Source organism: Martes martes (genome assembly GCF_963455335.1).
Source record: "Martes martes genome assembly, chromosome: 11".
Classification (NCBI taxonomy): domain Eukaryota; kingdom Metazoa; phylum Chordata; class Mammalia; order Carnivora; family Mustelidae; genus Martes; species Martes martes.
In genome coordinates this window covers 21771487-21795327 of record NC_137899.1, presented here as the reverse complement: position 1 = coordinate 21795327, position 23841 = coordinate 21771487, and the positions used below count along the sequence as shown (strand labels likewise).

The window sequence follows — 23841 nt, the reverse complement described above, 5'->3', positions numbered from 1 at the left end:
GAGAGGAAGGGAAGCAGGCTCCCTGCTGAGCAGAGAGCCCGATGCGGGGCTCGATCCCAGGACCCCGGGATCGTGACCTGAGCCGAAGGCAGAGGCTTTAACCCACTGAGCCACCCAGGCGCCCCAAGATTTATTCTTTCACCATCAATGGATAAGCCTTAAAAGAACGGTTCAGAAAACCTTTGGGCCTGCAGAAATCAGTGCCAGCCCAGCTCCATTTACCAGCGCGGCGCAAAGATGGATTTGACAGGCAGGAGCCTGCAGACTATGGTATTTGTGCTGTGGGTTATGTGTCTGGTGGAGAGTTCTTAGTGGTCTGATGTCTTCCCATTCTTTTGACAAAGGCCCCTGTGCCTGTCCTCCTGGCCTGGGAGAATTTCAAGGATCTCCGATTTACTGCACCCTACCCAGCCTTCTGCCTTGTAAGCAGTGATGGCATTGAAGTCATCCCAAGTGAAAGGGGATCTGCTCTATTTTATTATTTTTTTATTTAAAAAAATTTTTAAAAATTTTATTTCTTTATTTGTCAGAGAAAGGGCACAAGCAGGGGGAGCAGCAGGCAGAGCAGGCAGAAGGAGAAGCAGGCTCCCCGCTGAGCAGGGAGCCCGATGTGGGACTCGATCCCAGGACCCTGGGATCATGGCCTGAGCTGAACGCAGATGCTGAACCAACTGAGCCACCGAGGTGTCCCGATCTGCTCTATTTTATTTTATTTTTTTTAAAGATTTTATTTATTCATTTGACAGACAGAGGTCACAAGTAGGCAGAGAGGCAGGCAGAGAGAGAGGAGAAAGCAGGCTCTCCATGGAGCGGACAGCCCGATGCGGGGCTCGATCCCAGGACCCTGGGATCATGACCTGAGCCGAAGGCAGAGGCTTTAACCCACTGAGCCACCCAGGCGCCCCTGGATCTGCTCTATTTTCAAAGACCCTCAGAGAAGGAATTCTATTTGGCTCTCTTGGATGATTTTGGGGGGCCGCTATCAAGACATTTTTTACATCACATTTAAATTCTTTCAAAAAAATATTTTATTTATTTATTTGACACAGAGGGTGAGCACAAGTAGGCAGAGCAGCAGGCAGAGGGAGAAGGAGAAGCAGGCTTCCCGCTGAGCAGGGAGCCCAACGTGGGGCTCAATTCCCGGACCTTGGGATCATGACCTGAGTCAAAGGCAGATGCTTCATTGACTGAGCCACCCAGGCGCCCCCACATTTAAATTCTTTAAGTAGAGAAAATACCTGGGATGTTCCTGAAGGCCGAGAGTCAGGCAATCGCTACAGATCTGCCTAAGTAAGAGAGCTATGAAGTCCTCCCACGGTATAGCGCATAGAGGAGGTACGGCAGAAATCCCGATGAACGAATAAATGGTTTTTTTTGTTTTTGTTTTTCATTTTTAATCTGGGAAAAGATTGGGGAAACTTTCAGAAAGCCAATCTGTAAACACTTTAAGCAAACAGAAAACAGGGTAATCAGCCACAGGGCACAGTCAATAAAAAAACAGCCAGATTAATCTAATATTATTTGGTGGCTGAGTGTCAGGTCTGGCGGTCAGAGAGAAGGCACGGTGTCTAATCTCTCCTGGCCTTTTGCACGACTTTGGATTCGCTCCCAGAGAACCCACCCTCAGTAAACTGGGAAAATGTGGTCAGACCACACAGCCATTGGGGGTGGGCGGCCCTGGCGACAGAGCAAAAGACCAGCTAGCGGCGACTTGTGCCAGCCCCGGGCAGCACCCCGAGCAGAGCTCAAAGGGGCCCCTCGCCTGCCAGGAAGGTGAAAACATTTTCATCCGTCACTTGGATGATGGGCCGACACCTCGTCCGTCAACCGGGGGAAGAGGCGATCGCCCGCTGTGAAGAATGATGTGGGACTCTCGCTTAAGCCCGTTAGGAACCCAGAAGAGACGAACAAGCTGACGTTGATGAACTGGAAAAGTGGCCGGAGGCAAGTGAAATAAAATCAGCGAGCACAAGCACGGCTGACTCCAAGGGCTATCTATGCCTTGTCGCTGTTCTAGAGGGTGTCACAAGATAGTGGAGGATGATGGTTAGGAATGCAGGCTTCAAGTCAGATGAAGCCAGATCTGGATCCTGCTTTTTCTACTGCTGGTTTCATAAGGGTAGGCCATCTGACTTCCCGATTCTGGGACCTCTGTGAGCCCCTGAGGACTTTTGAGAGAATTAGAAGGGACAGCCTCGTGAAGGGCAAAACCCACTCAGGCATAGGAGGCGCCCTGCCTACCTTATCTTAGGACTTCACCACTCTGGGCCTCGGTTTCCCTATCAGTAAGATGAAGATGATGATGGAGATTTGAAGGGATTACATGAGATTTTCATATGAAGTGCACAGTAGAATGGTGGGTGCAGGGTTGGCTTTCAATAAATTGGAGAGAAAACAAAAAGGGGAGAGAGGATCCTGCTGTCCCCTCTCCCGACTGACAATGCTTCTTCTTCTGGGGTATACATCAGGGGTGCAACTCATCAGAAATGTATGTCCCCTTTGCCCTTCTGGTCCCACCACAAAGGGAGGGGGACACACAAGGTAGGGAGAGGCAGGGGCAGCAGAGGCTGGGAGCTGGTGGACCTTCCATATTCACCTAGAGTGGAGGGCCACTTCTGGGGGGTGCAGTGAAGAGGAAAACCAAAGCCAGGGAAGACGTCTTCCCTACTGCTTCTCCATCCTGGTCTTCCATGCACGGTCCAAGCCCGGACTAATGGGCCGAGCTCCCGTCCGGAGAACACATTCCGGAGGAAGAGTGAGCAGAAACTCCAGCCTCCTCCTCCTTAATGCAAACACTTGTGCTGTGACCCCATATTATGTTAGGCAATGGGGGGGGGTCCTTCTGGCTCTACAGTGTGTCTTCTGGAGGAGTAACTGCATGGGCCCCTTTCTAAGCTGCTCCAGATTTCCTAGAAATGGGAGGCCCCAGTACCAGCCTCTGCTAGTCTCTCTGGCACTTTTGTTAATCAGGGCTTCCCAGGGCAGGGAGCTCGGGAGGTGGTCTCCAAACCTGCTGGGAGATCAACAGGCACTAAATGACACTCGGGGGAGTCATGATGCCCTAAAACTGTGGGAAAAATCGACAAGCCAGAGGACAGGAGGATAGAGAAGGAAAAAACAGTCCTGGCACAGTAGGGTACGCATGCTGGACAGGCTGTCTCTGGGGTACACTTGGGACCAGCTTGCCAGCACTGGCACGGCCTTGGGCAGCGCTGCCAGGAGGGGTTTGGCACAAAACCTGGGCCAAACCAATGGCCCCTAAAATGAACATTCAGTGAAATTCACATCAGTGCATAAAGGGTGTCAGAGCCTTGGAGGGCAGGATGTGAGATGTCAGACGCCAGGAAGCAAGTGGATTCTGGAGGGAACGACGGGTGCAGAGTGGAACAGAGCTCCAGACGCCCGGGCAGCCGGGGGACAGGCTCGGCTCCGGAGCAGCAAGCAGGTGCACTCCCCTCTGCAGCCAGCAGAGGTCAGAGGCTCCCACTCCTGGAGCTGCTCCTTGCCTCCCGGAGCCAGAGCAGCCCAGACATTTATAGTCTCTTTCAAGCCCAGGAGCCATCACCGGCTGGGCTGGCGGGGGGAGGGAAGAGGAGTCCTCACAGAACAGTCTCTGTCCCCCTGCCAGCGGAGGCCGGGAGCCGAGCCCTGACCTCAGGTCTCAGCCTCTGCTTTCAGGGAGCTTGTCCTGAGTGGAAGAGGGGACGAGGAAATGGCGTAGCACCCCTGGCCACCTGTGGGGGTCCCAGCCTCTGCTCCCCAGCTTCCTTCAGAGACCAAGAGCCCCAGGGGGCATCTTCCCTCACAGGAGGTTGTCACTTGCCCTGCTCTTTCCTTCTCTACCCCCGAGCCCCGCACCCCAACCGTCTCCACCCGGAACACTGAGCACACTTTGTCGACACCCTTGAGCCTTACAGTCTTCACAGGACCCACAGCACACGCGGTAAATTCTTCGTCCCAAATTTAATACGCTTTGCCTTTTTAAAAAACCCGCATGTGAGCAACATCACCAACCAGTTAGAGACCTTGGGTCTCGCAGGACATTCAGTCACTCACGGGGTCTACCTGCCCCTGCCTCGTCTGTCCTCCTCCCTCCCCGAAGCCTGGAGGAAAACCGCACCACCAGCATTGCGGCCCTGCCCCCTGGCTCTCCCCTGCCTCCACTCGGCTGCCGGGCACACTGGTAGCCACGTCTGACTCTGCTGTTCCTGGTGTGGCCGGCTCTCCACGACCCAGCCCAGTCCACCACAGCTCCTGCCCTGGGAACCCTCCGCATAACCTCGTGGGGCTCTCACTGCTCCCTGAACACGCTGTGCGCATGGCCTGGCTCTGGGCCTTTACATGGGCTGGGCGGTGCCTTCTTCAGGTGTGCTCTCCTCCCTTCTCCGGAGGACACTCCTCCATCTGCCGGATCCGGGTGGAGTGTTCTCTTCTCTTGCAGCACTGGCTGGTCCTTCCGAGGTGTTTGGGCCACACTCATCATGTCAAATGTCAAGGTCTCAGTTCTGTGTTTGTGGCCTGACCAGAAAATGAACTGCTGTCTGAGGACAAGGACCTTGACCGAGGGTACGCATTGCTCTGGAGTGACCCCAGGGACAAATGCATTATTGGGTGCTTCAGAAGGGCGCAAGACATGGTCAATGAATGAATGACTGTTCTCAGTAAAGGTGAAGTCATGATAAAAACCAAACCAGAGCTCCACCAGAACAAATAAATGCTTTAGGTAAGGACCAGCCCACAGCTCTCTGTCCCTGGTGCCAGAGCGACGAGGAAGGTTGGGTTGGGTGGGTGGGGTTTGTTGACCCTCCCCCTGGTCTCTTACTCCTCTCACTGTCCCTTGACACTGCCACATGCCGGCCAGGAGGCTATGCGTTCACAAGGAATATCGTGTCTCACCCTCAGGCCCGCTGGATAGGTAAGGGGCCTGGGGCTTAAAAAGGTTGTCCCAGGGCCCTCATTCAGCAAAGAGAAGGGCAGCCATGGGGCTTGACTTCGGGCAGCTCTAAGCACGGCGCCCTCGATCTTGGCACTGGCAGTGAGAAGTCCGGGGTGGGGTTCTGGCTCTGGCCATTCTCTTCATCAGGGTGCGCCTGCTTCCTTCTCTCATCACTGAGCAGGCGAGAGGCTCAAAGGGGTGGGGCTACAAGGTGCGGCGCAAACACAGAGGACACGGTGGCCACAAATCCTTGTGGCTCCGTCACACTGTTCTCCCCCTTCCCCAGCGCTCCAAACCTCTGGTTTCCTCCCCTGGACTCTGGTCCCTATTTCTGAGCCCTTCTGAGACTTGACAAGGTCAGCTGAGTCTAATACACAGGAGCTGTCCATTGTCCTTATCTTGATCATCTGGAAACCATGCAGCCCTTGAGATGTTTTGGTTCCTATGCCTGCCTGTCCTGGAAAGGACACCACCATCGCCCCCCACCCCTGCCCCGATGCTCGCATATTCTGGCCTGTCCCTCCCAATCTCTCACCAGCTATCCTTTCCACTCCTTCCCTCTGGGGCCCCTTCCAGTCACCTCCACCGTCTTACTTTTCTCCACCCTGCCTTTCTCCTCTATGACCCTCTGTCGCACTCCTCCCTCGCCACCCAAACCCGCACCACTGGGGGTAAAAAATGGCCTCCAAACGTTCCCCTCCCCATCTCTTGTGTGAGGGCCTGGATGTGGACATGGGATCTAGGGAGGGTCTTCTGTGCAAGGCCGTACCGACAATGTCTCAGCTCCCTCCTGACTCGGTCAAGTGTGTGCCGGAACACGGGCACAGACACAGACAGGCCAGCGGTACGGGAAGCACCGAACCTTCCCCTTCTTGCCAGAGTGCAAAGGATTTCTCCTTTTTGTCATCCCAGAACCACAGTTCTCCCTTCCTAGCTCTTGTAATTGGGACAGGGACAACGATTTCATGATGGGAACTGGCACTCTGATTTCTCATCAAGAACCCGAAAGGTAGGCTATTTATAACCGTCATTTCCTTTCGCATCAGAAAAATCTCCGTGAGGTAGAAGGAGCCACTCTGTGTCACGGGCTACTTCATTCATTCACGCATCATTCATTCATTCAGATGTCTGGTATTCCCCAGCCTGAGTGGGAGCCCCGAGATGAGTCCCTATGTCCTCCGGGAGCCACTAGTAACAAGCCCTGGTCTTGCCCCCACTTCATGCCGAAACCAGGCAAGACCAGATAAGCCAGCCTCATTTCTCCCAAGGGGTGGGGCCCGGGCCTCTCAGCTATCCCCCCTGTCTCCATACAACACTGGGAAGGGCTCCAAGAGCACGTGTACTCCCCACACCCCCGAACCTCCACCACTCCGGGAGGACATGCCTCCCATTCTAGGCGTCCAGAGTAGCCCTGCCTAAGGGAGGGCAGTGGCCCCGTCACCCCCACCTCACTGTCAGGCACGCACAGGAGGCCGGGGAGCACGCTGATTTTTGTCTTGCTCGGCTCATTCTCTTTCTGGGGTGGCAGGCTCATCTCCTGCATTTTTAATAGCTGGGCATATTCAGCATTCATTACACACATGTGGGTTGATCAGGCCCAAAAGAAGGCAACAAGCCACGCGAGGAGGGAAGCCTCACCCTGCTCCCGCCCACACCAACGGGTTTGCAGGTGTAAGTGTCCCCGAGGCTCCCTTCCTGGCCCCGGGTGGCCAGAGGGACAGCAGGACGGAAAGTCAGACGGGCCGACCCGGTGCCCTAGGCAGGGCAAGTCCCCTGGCTGAGCAGGGGGCTCAGAAGTAAAGGCTGCTATGTTCATTTTAGCTCAAAAGAGCCAAAGAGCCATAATTCCCTCTCGACTTCCACCTAGGGACGGAATCATCTTGCCACCATCCCTCGGCCTTTCTGGGCTCCGTGGACACCGAGAGGGTGAAATGACACAGTATTCCCCCACCGCTGGCCCCCTGAGGGCAGGGCACTGGTGGAGGGGGGGCTCTGGGTGGTGCTGAACGGGGGTTCTGGTGGCTGTGAGTGGGGGCGTAGGGATGCCCCTTTTCTCCCTTTCTTCTAATGCAGAGTTATTTTTTAACCTCCCAGCCACGGAAGGGAGAAAACAACACACCCGCAGGCCCTTTAACCTTGAGTGAGATGCCAGGAGGTCAGCTTGAACTCAGGAGTGGTGTTTTTTATTGCCGTACATGGGGATTTGAGCTACTTGGAAAAGGGTGCCCCCCAACTCCTGTTAAGTCTAATCTAAAGGCCATGCTCCACCATCTGCATGCAAGCCTTATGCTCTCCTGACCTCTAGGGGCTGTGGCAGAACTCCTTCGGGGCAGGGGATCCTTGGCACGGCCTGCCTGCGTCCGCCAGGCCCATTCCCACCTCACACCCAGCGGCAGCTGGCTAACCTAGGCAGGGCAAATGTGCCTTCCACCCTAAATTTGTCAGCTCCTATGGGGAGCATGATGTCACAGAGATGCCAGGAGCCACGTGCACGCACCTGTGAATCAAGGAACCAGAGGGCCCCACCCAGGGTCGCCTGGCCTAGGTGCCCAGATCTGTGCGATGCAGCAACCACTAGCCATTTGTGACTAGTGAGCACTTAAAAAAAAAAAAAAGATTTTATTTATTTGTTAGAGAGAGAGAGAGAGAAAGAAAGAGAGCACAAGCAGGGGGAACGGCAGAGGCAGAGGGGGAAGTGGGCTCTCCACTGAGCAGAGAGCCCGATGTGAGGATTGATCCCAGGACCCTGGGATCATGACCTGAGCCGAAGGCAGATGTGTAACCCACTGAGCCACCCAGGCATCCCATTACAGAGCACTTTAAAAAGGGCTGAGGAACTGAATTTTAAATTTTATTCAATCTGAGGAACTTGATTCAGTTATTAGAAAATGCTTCAGTGTGTTTGGAACAACCTGGGTATGTGAATTCATATTTTATAATCTCTAGTTGTTTACGAAATCTAAAGATAGGGTTAAGTATTTATGATGAAAATGCACTGTCCAAATTGACAGGTGCGTTAAGTGTAAAATACAGGCTCTCAAAGACTTGGTAGGGAAAAAAAAAAGAATGAAAATGATCCCACTGATATGTTAAAATTAGAAGACTGTGGATACATCAGGATAAATAAAATACACTGTTAAAAACTGTGATCTTTTGGGGCACCTGGGTGGCTCAGTGGGTTAAGCCTCTGCCTTCGGCTCACGTCACGATCTCAGGATCCTGGGATCGAGCCCCACATCGGGCTCTGTGCTCAGCAGGGAGCCTGTTTCCTCCTCTCTGTCTCAAATAAATAAAATTAAAAAAAGAGAAAATTGTCATCTTTTCACTTTCTCCAGCGTGGCTATTAGAAAGTTTACCACTACGCGTGTGTCGCACATTGTATTTCCACTGGAGAGTACCAGTCCGAACAGTTGCAGGTAAAAGGTTAACTGTCTCCAAGAACAGAAATCTTACAAACCCTTCCAATGGTCAGATCAATCTCATTCAATTCAACAAATATTTGCCGACAAGGGGACCACGTTGGCCAAGTGTGAGGCCTGTCACTTACTATGGAGCAGAAGGAGTGGCGGGAGGTCTAACCTGGGGCAGAACCCGGACAGAGTCGCAGGAGAGGTAGACTTGAAGTGCCATGGGAATTAAAAGATGTCAGCGTATTGGGGGCCTGCAGGGAGGAAGCAGGTGAGGCACGGGGTTCACGAAGAAGGTGGCCAGCCGACAGGTCGTGAGGGCGCTGAGGATCTAGACCAGGAAAGAAGGGCCAGGATGCCGTGGGAAGAATCTCAGCTTAGCAGTCCTTCCCTCCTCAGACCCTCTTCCCTCGCACACACCCCCCCCCATCCTCGGCCCTTGACCCCTGCTCCTCTCAAGCCACACAAGCTTCCCTGGAGGACCCATCTGTACCTCCAGTCTCCATGCCTGTGTCTACACTGATGACTCTCACAGCTCCATTCCCAGCCCACGCCGCTCTCCTGACCTCTGGGTCCCCACATCCAACACCACCAACAGGACATCTCTATGTGGATGTTTTAGTGCATTTCACTTGGTCGCCATTCGTACACGCTGCGTCGAACAAGTCTTTCGGCGCCATTTCCCCAACAGCCACCTGCTTACTTTGAGTCTCTGTGTCACATTTTGGTAATTCTTGCAATAGTTCAAACTTTTCATTATTATGATGCTTGTTATGGGCGATCTTTGATGTGACTATTGTAATCATTGCTTCGGGGCTCCGTGAACCGCATCCATATAAGACCACATCGTTTAAGACCACAGATGCAGCTGAGCAACAAGCGTATTCTGACGGCTCCCCTGACCAGCTGTTCTCAGCCATTCTCGGGCTCTCTCCCTCTCCTCGGGCCTCCCCGATTCCCCGAGACACAACAGTCTTGAGATCAGCCCAGTGAATAACTCCACAACAGCCTGTAAGTGTTCAAGGGGAAAAAAGAGGCACTTGTCTCTCACTTTAAACTGAAAGCTAGAAATTCTTTAGTGTAGCAAGGAAGGCATGTTGAAAGCTGATACAGGCCAAAAGCTTGCACCGGATAGCCAAGCTGTGAATGCAAAGGAAAAATTACTGAAGGAAATTAAAAGTGCTACTCTAGAGAACACATGAAGGATAAGAAAGCCAAACAGCCTTACTGCTGATAAATGGAGAACAGTTTAGGGGTCATGGATATGGACGGTGATATGGACAGAAGATCAAACCAGCCACAAGTCTCCCTTAAGCCAAAGCCTAATCCAGAGCAAGGCCCTAACTCTTCAATTCCCTGAAGGCAGAGAGAGGAGACAAAGTGAGAGAAGAAAAGTCTGAAGCGAGCAGAGGTTGGTTCATGAGGTTTAAGGAAAGAGGCGTCTCTAGAATGTAAGAGAGCAAGGTGAAGCAGAAGGTGCTGATGGAGAAGCTGCAGCAAGTTCTTCCAGAAGATCCAGCTAAGATCATGAAAGAAGGCGGCTGCACTGAACAAGAGGTTTTCAGTGTAGGGGAAACAGCCTCCTACTGGAAGACGATGCCATCTTCTGGGACTTTCATAACCACAGAGAGGTCAATGCCTAGCTTTAAAGCTTCAGAGGACAGGCTGGCTCTCCTGACAGGCAGCTGGGGACTTTAGGTTCTACCTAATGCTCATTTACGAGTCCAAAAATCCTGGGGCCCTTAAGAATGACACTAAATCAACTCTGCCTGTAGCTCTCTAAATGGAACACCAAAGCCCGCCTGACACCACATCTGTGTACAGCATGGTTTACTGAATCTTTTCAGCCCATTGTGGAGACCTACTGCTCAGAAAAGAAAAGAAAAAAAAAAGATTCCTTTTAAAATATGACTGCTAGGGGTGCCTGGGTGGCTCAGTGGGTTAAAGCCTCTGCCTTGGGCATGGGTCATGATCCCAGCGTCCTGGGATCGAGCCCCACATCGGGCTCTCTGCTCAGCAAGGAGCCTGCTTCCTCCTCTCTCTCTGCCTGCCTCTCTGCCTACTTGTGATCTCTCTCTGTCAAATAAACAAATAAAATCCTTAAAAAAATATGAAGTTTAAAAAAAAATAAAATACGACTGCTCATTGACAATGAACTTGGTCACTCAAGAGCTCCAATGGAGATGGACACCGCGATTTGTGTTGTTCGCAGGCATGAGAACATGGGGCGTCTGGTTCTGCAGCCCGTGGACCAGGGAAGCACCTTGAGTTTCAAGTCTTACTACTGAAGAAATACCTTTCACTTAAGGCTGTAACTGCCCCCGATTGTGAGTCCTCTGAGGGGTCTGGGCCAAATGAACTAAAAATCTTCTGGGAAGGATTCACCATTCTAGATGCCATGAAGAAGGGTTCGAGGCTCCGGTGGAAAAAAGTAGCTACAGGAGGGTGGAAACAGCCAGAGAATTAGGGGGAGAAGTGCAGTCTGAAGATGTGGCTGAATGTTACGATCCCGTGCAAGAACTTGAATGGAGGAGGGGTCGCTCCGGATGGGGGAGCCAGGAAAGTGGTTTCCCGAGATGGAATCTACTCCCGGAGAAGATGCTGTGAAGACCGTGGAAATGACAGCAAAGGATTGAGAATACAGCTGAAACCTAGTGGGTAAAGCAGTGTTGGAGAGGACGGTATCCGCCGTTGAAAGGAGTCTGGCGACTGGGGGTAAAATGCTCTTGAGCAGCACTGCACGCTACAGAGAAATCCCTCTTGAAAGGAAAAGTCAACCAATGTGGCAAATGTCATTGTTGTCTTACTTTAAAAACTTGTCACAGCCACTCCAAGCTCCAGCAACTGCCACCCCCATCAGTCCGCAGCCATCCACACAAGCAAGACCTTCTACCAGCAAAAACATTACAACTCCCCGAAAGCTCAGATGACGGTGAGCACTTTTCATAGCAATGAAGTAGTTTTATGTATTTATGTATTTATTGATTTGAGAGAGAGACAGAGATAGGGAGCAGGGAGGGGAGGGAGAAGCAGGTCCCCAACTGAGCAGGGAGCTGGGTGCAGGGCTTGATCCCAGGACCCTGGGATCATGTCCTGAGCCCAAGACAGATGGTCAACCGACTGAACCACCCAGATACTCCACGATAAAGTATTTTTAAATAGGTGTGGGGCTCCTGGGTGGCTCAGTCAGTAAAGCATCTGCCTTCGGCTCGGGTCATGATCCCAGGGTTCTGGGATCGAGCCCCACATCGGGCTCCCTGCTTGACGGGAAGCCTGCTTCCCCCTATCCTACTCCCCCTGCTTGTGTTCTCTCTCTTGCTGTATTTTTCTCTGTCAAATAAATAGATAAATAAAATCTTTTAAGATACATACATGCATACATAAGGTGAATATACTGTTTCTTAAAGACAATGCTGTTACACACTTAACAGACTACAGTGTAGTGTATACATAACTTTTATATACACCAGGAAACCCAAAATTCATAGGACTTGCTTTACTGTGCTATTCACTTTATCGCAGTGGTCTAGACAGGAACCTGCACATCTCCGAGGTGTCTGGACTTCACACGCATGGACTTCCCAGTTTAATCCCGCCTTTCCTTCCCACCCTAAACCCTGGCCCTTCCTATCCTCCTCAAGAGACAGCAGCAGGACCAGTCAGCCCGCTATCCGGGCCCGGGAGGACAGCGGCATCCTGCTCTTTTCACGTACTCCAAGCCCTGAGTGCAATGAGTGCTGAGGTCCTGTGGCGGTTTTCTGCCCAGTGTTTCTCCTACCTTGCCCCTTCTGAACACGCCCGCGACCGCTGCCTGCGTGCAGAATGTCCCCGCACCTCACCCGGGATATTCAAAGCACCCTCACTGTTCTTGGTGCTTTCCGAATGGCCCCTCAAGCCATCCTTCACACGGCCGGCAGGGGGCTCGACCACCTCGGAAAGCTGCTGTAGTGGGGGGCGCGGGAGGGGCAGAGGGAGGGAGAATCCCAAACAGGCTCTGCGCTCAACACAGAGCCCCACGTGGGCTCGACCTCACCACCCTGAGATCATGACCTGAGCCAAAATCAGGAGTCGGAGGCTTAACCACCTGAGTCGCCCAGGGGCTCCTGGAAGCTGATCCTTTAGCAGCTCTGTGCAGCCTTCCAGAAGTCCAAATCCCTGAACTTAGCACACAGAGCGGAACTTCACAATATGGCCCTGCCCACCTACCCAGGTTCACCTCCCACCTCTCCCCACGTGCAGATACCCCTGTGCAGTCCATTCCCTTTGCCTGGGACCCTCTTCCCACTTTCTTAAAGAAAGTTCGAAAAAACCCAAAACACGTCGGTAAAATAGATAAAACATTCACCATTTGAATCTAGTTTTCTTTTTCTAGATGATTCCCATTTATCCTTCAAATTCAGCCCTAGGGTGACCCCTTCTGAAAAACCCTTCCTGAGTCCTCAGACTGGGGTAGGTGCCTATCTTTTGTTCTACCAATATCTTAGTTCTTAACACGTTGTACTCTGTGTTAGCACCTGTCTCTTTTTATTACAGACTCCCTAAGAGAGTCTGTGTCTTTTTTTTTTTTTTAAGATTTTATTTATTTGAGAGAGAGGGAGCACGCACAAGAGCACATAAGCTGGGGTGGGGGGAGTGGCAGAGGAAGAGGGAGAAGCAGACTCCCCACTGAGCTCGGAGCCTGACATGGGGCTCAATCCCAGGACCCTGAGATCATGACCTAAGCCGAAGGCAGATTCTTAATGACTGAGCCACCCAGGCAGTCTGAGAGTCTTTGTCTTATTTAATTTTGCATCCCTAAGGTTACAGTGTGCAGTTGTACAGGTTATGCACTGCACCAGGATTTCTGCTTGAGGAAGTAAGTAGGGGACGAAGACCATTAGCCAACAGTGCACTCTGGGACAGGGCTGTATCCAAGCTTTTTTCCGTTTGCACAAAGATGCCACAGAGGACATCAGGGGTCCCCATATATACCTTGTATATAGGCCTTGTTACAGAATTGGCACACAGTATTATAGTAGGTGCTTATTAAATGTTAAATTGAGTAACGACAGATGGATGGATATTCTAGACAGGTACCAAAGAAAGACACGGAGGGGAAGCTTGGGGCCAGTTTGTAGAGGGTCTAACCCTTAGTCCAAAAGGCAATGAGGAAGCTTTGAAAATTTTTGAGATGACTGTGACTTAGACTTGCAAACTACTCAGGCTTGAAAAGGAGACTCAGAGAAGTGAAGTGACTTGTTCAAGGTCACACAGAACATTCCTGGCTGAGCCCAGGCTTGAACTGGCTTCTCTCGCCCCCAGCTCCCTGCTGGCTCTTTCACACTGCTCTCCAGGGAAGCCTGCCAGAACCAAGGCAGAGTCCTCCGAGTCTCCAAGAAAAGTCTTCCCAGCCTTCCTGTCAAACTCCTGGCAATGGAGGGTTGGGGGCCTATAGCTGGGCTAGAGGCCAGAGAGAAAGCCTCCTGCATTGCCCACCTCTTGTCAGTCTTCAGGTTTGCCTACTTGAAGGTGGGCAATCACCAGCCAGGTTTCCGCTCTTCATACAAGACGAGTGCTCTAGTGTCTGGAGCCTCTTTTTCCCTAAGAAGGATTTCCCTCCTTGCAATCCTTCTGGCTGCTCTTCTGTGCGCCCTGGCCAATGTTCTCAGAGACTTCCAGAACCACCCTGCTTGGGCTGATGGGCCTGGCCCACAGCGGTCTGCACGAGGGCGTGTGGCGTTGGTCTGAATGGAGCGTGGGGCCTGATCTAACCCAGGAGTCTCCCTGAGGAGACGTCTTGGACGTCTTGGAGCATGTCTCATGCCGCTGGGACGTCTATCATCTGTGGTCCGTTGTGTTCATGTTATGATCTTCTGTGACCCCCGATTCTCCTTCTGGCTCCTTCCTCCCGGGCCCCTGGTCCAGCTCTCTCCGGTGGTTTCTCAGTACTCTGGACTCTGAAGAAAGGACTTTATCCTTTTCCATTTTCAACTTCATTTCTCTAGTTCTGCAGAGAGATTTGACTTCCCAACCCTTGTCACCAGTAGCGGAGCTCTGTCCTTTGGCGCAGATGACCATGAGGATGGTAACATTATCCTCACGGATATATCAAATGTGTGTTCCTCTCCAGACATTGCACTTGCTGCCTTTATAAAAATTAGCTCACTAGACCCTCACAGCAATTCCACGGGGTAGTGCTCTCAGTAGCCCCATTTTATAGATCAGGAAAACTGAGGCACACGGGATCGAGCAACTTGCCCAGGGTCACCCAGATGAGATCTGTACAGGGGCAGTGATGGCCAGAGTGTGCATGTGCTTACATCGAGACACTGAGGCTGCTGAGGTCACGGATTCAAGGGAGCCTCTCACTCCGAGCAAGCTGGTCCAAGGGCTGCCCACCGTCACTCTCAGGCTGGGCCTTCCCTAACCTGCTCCATCCTCCTGCAGGATGGCCCCGGGATCCTAACAAGCAGAGAGAACAAAGCCTGCCCACGAGGCCCACCTGGATGACAGGTTAACTCCCCTCCTTGACAGCTGTGTCTAAACCTTTCCACTCGATCACAAGAGGCTCTCTAATTGATCTGGCATAATTAGCTCTTTACAAAGTCATCATAATTTCCAGTGAGCGGTGACAAACTAATTGATGGATGATTTTAGTCCAGAGCTTTACTAGCTATGAACTTAAGTGTAATTAACTATCATTAATTAACAGAACACTTTTTCTCTTTAAATATACAAATGAGGCAGGCTCCACACTTATCCCTCGTCTGCCTCCACGATGCCTGAACGAGAAGGCTAGAGGCTCTGTCAGAAACCAGTCCCTTAAGTGTTTCACGTTGGGGCTGTCCGTATTTGAAGACGTTCGCCTCCTGCCTCCTGTCCTCCTTTCCATGTCTCGTTTCCTATCTGTCCACTCCACAGGTAACCTTCCCCTGACTTTTGGGTAAAGACTGAGATAAAAACAAAACAAAACGAACCCAGAGCCTCTTGATTCTCCACAGTCACTTGCAACCAGCCCTCTCCCACCCCTCAAAGGGGTGACATTCTCTTTGGATTTCCTCTTTTCCTTTCAGTGGTCAGCTCCCCATTACCTGCCTCTGTGGGCTGCTGTTAGGGCTGCTCACGGCAGGGAGGCTCGGTGGGAGGCCTGCCTCACAGGGCCTCACTCCCCACTGGGAAACTGTCCCTGCTTTTGATTATTTACGTCAGTGCTTCTCTTCACTGGGGCGGAAAATTGAGACGACCGCTTCACTGAGGAATACTTCCCTGGCACCCTGTTCTTAGACACGACTTGGCTCAGCTCTCAGGGACAGAAAGCTTTCCCCCGTCAGGCACGTGGCGCCTTAAGGCCGCGTGTGCCCTCTCGGGGTTGAGGTTTCTCGTCCCCAGTCCCGTCATTCTGGTTTTCTGCCCCTTCCCTCCTCATTCCCCACATTCCTGGACACGTCGCCCAGGAACAAAGCCAGAGGGCAAACACCGTTTCCTGCGGTGACCCAGGATGGACCAGCAGGGCGGACAGACAGCTGCCGGCTGCCGCGCCCGACACTCACCATGGTTTGTCCCTTGATCCTTTTGCAGAAAAGACTGTGTGCTGTTTGCTGCTGGAGGTAAGGAGATTGTCTTTGGGCGTTTTGAATGGCTTTGAGGTGCTGCTGGCAGAGTTCTGGCCGCTGAGACAGGCTTTAGTTTTCACCTGTACTAACGATGTCCTGGAATTGGAGGGTGGAGATGCTGGAGAGGGAGGCCTACACATTGACCCGTGTCTTCTCTCTGCAGAGGAAGAAAGAAGAGAACTCAGCACATCACAGGGAGCAAGCGAGCTCCACACACTCACGCACACTCAAATACACAAGAGGCAAAGAGAAAAGCATCTATCTTGCAGGGTTGGGACCCCGAAGCCCCAGTTCTGACTACGATTTTGTCTGGATATCTGCTCCTATCCCACCAACGAGGAGTGACGACGTTCTGAATTTTTCTATCAAACGGCACACTCAACTAATACCCGACTTCTCAAGGAGGCGTCCACCAGGCTTGCTTTTTGCAAAACCAGCCCCACAGGACTAGCAGAGGGAACCAGGTGTTCCCAGAACACCGTGGGGCAACCATACAGCCCAAGTGATCCCCAGACAGCTCCTTGGAGGCCACAAGGTCCCTCGGCAGCAGGTAGAGCAGGGCTCTCAAGAGAACAAATAGGAAATTCTTGAACCTGACCCCCTCCCCTCAACCCCCAGCAGGAGCATGAAGGTCAGAAGGACTAGGAGGGCTGAATGAAAGGGTCTTTGAATGCCAGGAAGTGGTCCAGCTTCTGTCCACGTGCCCCTGTGGCCTCTCCAGGGCTCACTGAGGGCCAGGCCCCAGCTGCTGGGCTCGGAACCACAGAAGGACATCCCTGCTCGAGGGAGAAGTCACAGATGTGGGGCTGGGTCTAGGCAGATGGGCACAGCTTCCTGAGGTTCTACGGAAAATACTAGAGTTCTCGGCAAATATGCCTCACTTGTTCTCCCGCCGTCAGCCGGTGTGGTCGCGACTCAATGGGCAGGATGGGGATGCTGACCAGGACGACAGGTGCACGACGTAAAGTCCCTAACTCTTACAGGGTAACAGGTCTGATCCACACCAGGGAACCCCCTCTCAAGAAAAACGTGCACTTACTTATGCACGAAAACGTCGTACACAATTACAGGAAGGAATCCTGGAGCCCCAAAAGACAAAGGCTCTGAGATCCTAAGTTCCTTCTGGCTCTCTGGGGCCCCCATACAGTGGGGGGGCCCTGTTAGTTCAAGTGCTGAATAAATAAAGAAAATTACATCAGACGTCCCGATGTGGGGCACCTGCCTGGCTCAGTCGGTGGGGCATGCGACTCTTGATCTTGGGGTTGTAAGTTCGAGCCCCACCCACACTGGGGGTCGACATTACTTAAAAAATAAAATCTTCCCCCCCCAAAAAAAGGATGTCCTGATGGGAAGAACTAAACATCACAGATCTGGAAATCTGGGTTGAACGTGACAATGAACAAGGTGGGAGCTGAAAACGACAGTCCATGTTGTCCCTCCATCTCCAAGCTGGGTATCAGGCTTTTCTCATGAGTGAGACATTTCTGGCAGTTAGTTATTCTGGGTACCTGACCTAGGAGAAGAAAGCCAAGTTCACTTGGTGATCGGGAATGGGCTCTTGGGGGTTTCTCTGGGTTCCCTCACACCGATGGGCTGCCGGACTGTTTCATGCAGACTGACTCTTGTCCTCTGATGAAGTGGGGCCTGGGGGAGAAGCAGATTTTCAAGCATCATCTGATCGTTGGGGGTACTTCTGACTGACCAGTGCTTGTAGGTTGCCTATACTCAGGAACTTCCCTGGGTAGTTTTTCTTCATTGAGTCAGAGCAGACTCTGCATCCACGCTCCGGTCCCAGAACCATCCTGCTGTAGGTTTTACAAACCAAGAGCTGGTCCCAGGGCATCTGTTTTGAAGTAGTGGGAGAACCCTGGGCTGCGAGCCAGGAACCGAGGCTCCAACTCCAGCCACCCCGCAGTCCTGGGCCTCTGGCCCGGAGTCCGCCACTCGCGCAGTCTCAGTCTCCATGTCTTTATCTGTAAATGAAGAGGGTCCCTAGGTGGCTTCTAAGGTCTCTTGCCTCTCCATTACCATAAATACAAGGATACTTACACCTGCTGCTTCTCTCCTCATTCCTCATGATTCCCGAATATTATGGCAATAATTACAGTTGAAGTATTGAAATATTTTACCCAGGCAGGGTCTTCCTTGGAGGAATTCATCCTTTGTGAAATTGGACTGGCCTTTACAACCCCTGCGAGACAGGCAGGAAGCAGCCAGGCGTCTCCACCCTCCTCACGGCTGACTGGCCAAAGAAGACCCAGAGCGGCGAAGTGACTCGCCAAGGTCAGGGCCAATGGCTACGCGAGGAATGGGCCTCTGTGCCGTGTGCAGGGGGCCGAGTGGCTTCTCAGGAAGACAGGAAATGGGGTGTACTGCGACCAAGATTTGGAGCCAGGAAATTAGGAAGTGCAGGACTCAGAATCACAGAAGATCAGAACTGGATCGAAAGTCAGCTGGTCCGATCTCCGTGCAGATGGACGAGGCTAGAGCGGCTATCGGTTACCAGCCTACAGGGCGAAGCTAGTTGGGGGCCAGGCCGAGACCAGAACCAAGTCTTCTCACTCAAATCCATAGTTCTTGCTGCCCTTCCGGAGGTTTCCAGAATGAAAGTACGTCCCTGATGTTTACCACCACTGTTTTGACATTTTCTTCATTTACTCACTTGCTGATCACTTGCTCAAGCTGACACAGTGGGTTGGGGGGGAAGGATGTGCAGAAATAGTTCTCAGCTCTGGGGGAGAGGTGGGCTTTGACAACGAAGAGAAATTTTGTTTTGCTAAACTAAGAGTTAAAAATAATACAAGTAAATGGAGAGAGACAAATACCATATGATCTCACTCATATGTGGAATTTAAGAAACGAAACAAACAAAGTAAAAAACCCCAAAACAGACTCTTAACTAGGGAAACAAACTGGTGGTTGCCAGAGGGTAGGTGGGCGGGGGGATGGGGGAAATAGGTGATGGGGATTAAGATTAAGAGTATACTTGTGGGGCACCTGGGTGGCTCAGTGGGTTAAAGCCTCTGCCTTCGGCTCAGGTCATGATCTCAGGGTCCTGGGATCAAGCCCCGCATCGGGCTCTCTGCTCAGCGGGGAGCCTGCTTCCTTCTCTCTCTCTGCCTGCCTGTCTGCTCACTTCTGATCTCTCTCTGTCAAGTAAATAAATAAAATCTTAAAAAAAAAAAAAAAGAGTACACTTGTCATGGGGTGCCCAGGGGGCTCAGTCGGTGAAGTGTCCATTGCTTGACTTCAGCTCAGGACGCTGAGATTGAGCCAGGTGTCAGGCTCTGTGCTGGGCGTGGAGCCTGCCTAAGATTCTTTCTCTCCCTCCCACTCTGCTCCCCACCTAACTCGTGTGCTCTATTAAAAAAAATAAAAACAGTACACTTGTCCTGATAAGCAGGGGGTAACGTACAGAATGGTTGAATCACTATATTGTGTACCTGAAATTAATATAACACTGTATGTTAACTCTACTAGAATTATAGCTTTTAAATAATAATAATAATAATAATAATAATAATAGTAAACAAAGATAAATCACAAGGAAGGGTGTGATTAAGGACAAAATGAATGAGCCACACCAATGATTCTAAAATCACCTTCTCAGGGAACTCTGTTTAGTGACCCAGCCAACACATTCCACTCCTAAATTCACAGAAAAAAATTAAATCAACAGATACGCTTATTTCTTGGTTTTTAGTTCCATAAATTCTCCTCAAATGACCAATTAGAAGAACAAGTTGTAAAGGAGAGAATTACTCATCAAAACCTGAAGATAGCCCTTTACCCTTAATTTTTTTTTTAAATGTGTGATTTTGAATTGTAATAAACAGATTAAAGCAGTGTTTCCTATTGAACTGTTCCTTATTGTTCAGACAGGAGTAAATGTATCACTCTTTCAAGGTACCCCACAAAGAGACCCGTACTTCTGTCCCCTGAGCTTCGAGAACAAGCTTGGCAGCCACGGGTACGAGCGAGAAAGGCTGTGTACGGATTTAAAGTGGGGAGCCCGGGTCACAGTGATCAGAGCCTCCCTTAGGAGGCGAGCCGCACACTTCACTCGGCGAAGCTTTTGAAAATGGGGAGAACTGATGTCCTGGGTAGCGCAGAGTGAGTAGATTTTTCAGAAAGATCCAATTCCTATTCAATCGGTGTTTCTCTAGTCTGGGATGACCCGCCCGTGGAGAACTCACATGGTTTTGTCTTTTGGTGGAGAGGTGGGTGGGCTGCTGATAGAGGCAGACGGGGTCCCGGTTTCTTGTAAAAAGGTACTCTGTGCGGGGGCAATGTCCTTGGGTAAAGCATTCCAGATTTCTATGACAATCATTCTGACGTGAGTCCTCACCTACCCTGGGCTTATTTTTTTCTGTTTTGGTCAAGGGACAGCCTAAGGTAGATCCTTATAATTATACTTATTCCACCTGCCCTGCCCAGAAAGAGTTTATAGAACAATGAATTTTTTATTCACTACTAAAATACGTTATAGACTTTTACAATTTTTTAAGAGAAAAACTCTTTTTCTCCAATTTTTCTTTTTTTTTTTAAGATTTCATTTATTTATTTACTTATTTATTTATTTGATGGAGAGATCACAAGCAGGCAGAGAGGCAGAGAGAGAGAGAGGAGGAAGCAGGCTCCTCGCTGAGCAGAGAGCCCGATGCGGGGCTCCATCCCAGGACCCTGAGATCATGACCTGAGCCGAAGGCAGAGGCTTAACCTACTGAGCCACCCAGGCATCCCTCTTTCTTTGTTAATGTAAATAGATGCATTAACAAAATGGAAATCAATTGCTGTTTTGGATTATTCTTTTCAACTACCGTTATTCTATTTATACCCTACTGATTCTCATATACCGGTCACTTAAAATGGTTAGGTAACATTGCTCTATATTATTGAGCCCCTTTTTAAGCCATGTGCTTACTATCTGGTTTTTTGGTTTTCTTTTTTGGCTTTTTAAAAAAAAATAATTTATTTAAAAAGTGTTTTAGGATTATTTCTTTGAGGGATCGTTTCCAGAGCGAAAGACTGCAACAGTTCATCGCTCTTATGACACATTTCTTTCTGGACAGAAAGACCAAACCCATCTACTGTTCTAAAGCTAAATACGAATAACAAATAAAAATAAATAAATAAATAAATAAATATTCCACTTACTACTAAAGTGGAAACAAAGTAGTAAGTGTATATGAGAACACATACACATACAAAGTAGTAAGTGTATGTGAGAACACCTATACGGAAGTAAGCGTCAAGAACAACATCTGTGATTGATCTTGCCTTAGCAACCTCTGGTCTCACCCCTCTGTCCTCTGGCCAACACTACTAATAATTTATTAAGAAAGTCCCCTGTATCAGGCACTCTATGAAACACTTGACTTCCCTTAGAGCATTTAATTCTTTCAATACCCTAAGAGAGGTATTATTACCAGCTTTCTGCCACAGATGAAAGGAATGAAGTTGAGACATGACGTGCCCGAGGTTACAAAGCTAGAAAACATCAGAGCCCGTGGTCTGAGCTCTTCCACCTGACAATCCTGGAAGACGCTGCAGTGGACAGGGGCAGCCTGGAAGAGCCCTGAGGAACCCCCACCCCGCCCCACCCACCTGTATGGACATTCCAGCACGGCACCCCTGGTCCCTTAGGAAGAGGAAAGAGATGCCTTTTAGGTCCTGGTCAGCAGTCCCACACTCACAGCCTGAGGCCCCAGCCTTGAGGAGCTGGGGACCCCAGGACCCCTTTTACTTGTTTTGCATTTCTGCCACAAGAAGGCCAGACCGTGGCCTCAGCAGCTGGCTGACCACCTGCTTCACCATACAGGCCTTAACCATCCAGGTGTGACTCCAGGGCGCCCAGCTGGAGACCAGCTGAGTAGTGGGCTTGCAGACACCACCTCCCAGAGTTCTGAAAATCTCTGGTAAGTGTGGGGAGCCTGGTGTCTCCACAGTCCTCTCCCTTGCTCTCCACTGGCTGGAGCCACCTGGTCCTTGAGCAATTCCATTTCAGAAAAAATTTGGACCTCTCCCACCCCATGCTTATTCACTGAGATATTTTCATACTCACAGCATCGATATCTTGCATTGAAAGCCTCAGTGCAGATGTCTCATTGAATGGCTGAACCAGCTACCAACACCCACTGTGGTTCCCTATACCGGTTTTAGAAAGAAACTGTCCTGAATTTTCCAATATGGCTGTTAGGGCACCCATCCCCTCCCAGGAACTTTGAGCACCGCCGTCACCTGTGGCCCACATGGCTGTGTTGGCTCACTCAGGCTTAGGCTAGCCTCTGGCTTTCTCATTCGGCAGCACGGACTCTCTCTCAGCCCCCAGCTCGGAGGGCAAGTGCTTGGCGGATGATGAGCCCGGCTCCGTTTTATCAATGGATTCCATCTGCAGGAGCCGCAGTCGGGATGCCGTCCATAAAGGACAACCCCGAATTCCAAGTGACTGTCTTCCAAAAGAAGACTGGAGCTGGAAGGTGAGGGGCGCAGCACGGACGCCGGCACAGGGAACCTGTCACCTCCCCTGCATCCCTGACCCTGAGGCAGGTAGTCTCCAGTTTACAGCCATGAACATGGAGGCAGCCCATAGAGAAACTTGTCTGGAGTCACAAGGCAATTAAGTGGCAGAGTGGGGGCTAGAATCTGAGCCTGCGGTCTCATTTGCCACGATGGTCGTTAGACGCTAAATATAGTGCCATGGTGGTTAGGGGAAGCGTATTGACCTGGTAGGATATTCTCAGCAGGGGATGAAATGAAGACACAGCAAAGTCAAGGGACTGTGGCAGGCAGAGCCGTGTCTTCTGCCAGAGTGCTGTGAGCCGCTCTGGAATGCCTCCTCCCTCCTCAGGCCAGAGGACAGCTTTAAAAGATCCCGGGGCCTGAGCGTAAGTGCTCCCGAAGGCACAGGCGCCTGCCACCGATCAGCGTATACTGGGTCTTCTTTACCCTCTTCACCTCCCACCCTCTGCCAGGCAGCGGGCACTGTATGCAGCACTTAGACAAATGCCACTGCGGGCTGGTGGGTCGTGCGAGCTTGGTTCTCAAACCCCTCCAGGCTCTAGCTGGGTTTCTCGGTCATCTGGTCACTCCGTCCGTTCATTCAGTTAGGAGGAGAGGTGGCGCTCTTGAGTGCCTCTGCGTCAGGCACCGTGCAAGCTACTTTCCCGCCTTCCAGCTCACGCAATCTACCCAACAGCCCGACAAAGTGGATGCTGTTAGCCTCCTCGTTATGACGGGAAAATGAAAGCTTAGCAAGATTATGAAACAAGACCAAGGTCATGCAGCCCTCGCCATTTGAGAGGAGGGCCCACGTCCACTTAGCCCAAGCCAATGCCACCCTGCTTGGGCGTTCTCTTTCCCTCTACATTTCAGCAACGCGTTTCTCCCACGATTCTTCACAAAGCATTTCCCATTTTCAGAGCTGGCCTGAGACACAACTCTGAAGCTAGAGAACTTGAGATCCTTTTTATCTCCCCGTTGAGCTCTCCCCTCTCCTTTCCTTGGTTATTTATACTAAGGTGCAAATTTCTGGCATCACCTCCTGCTGGGCATGATTTGGGGAGTCCCAGGGACTTTCCAGGGTCCTAAAATACTTCCATCAGCCCTCAGGGGTGAACCCCAGTCTCACAGGCACCAAACCTAGCTCTAAGAAAAAACCACAGCAAATATGGACCTCTGGGGAAACAAACTCACGCAGACACTGCTGGGGTACTTTCAAGGGATGACATTTCTCTGGAGACCAAACAGTGATGATAGCAAGAACCAAACAGGAATCCACAGCCTTTGATCTGATAATCTGGTAACTACAGTCTGGAAAGCAGACCTCAAGGAAATCGTTTGCCCCCTCCCCCCACTGCAAAAAAGTTCAAAGATAGTCTCAGTGTGGCACTGTTTACAATAGTAA

General features: G+C 51.0%; 1 protein-coding gene across 3 annotated transcripts in view; it reads right to left on the bottom strand.

The window, feature by feature from the left end:
• Nucleotides 1-23841, bottom strand: part of ATXN7L1 (ataxin 7 like 1) — a gene marked incomplete at its 5' end in the record, with an annotated part of 239365 nt that overhangs the window by 38907 nt on the left and 176617 nt on the right. For all 3 annotated transcript variants that reach the window (XM_080817908.1, XM_080817907.1, XM_080817905.1), the window contains one exon: nt 15873-16092. In XM_080817908.1, coding sequence (XP_080674034.1) covers nt 15873-16092 — 220 coding nt within the window. The remainder of the gene's footprint in view (nt 1-15872; nt 16093-23841) is intronic.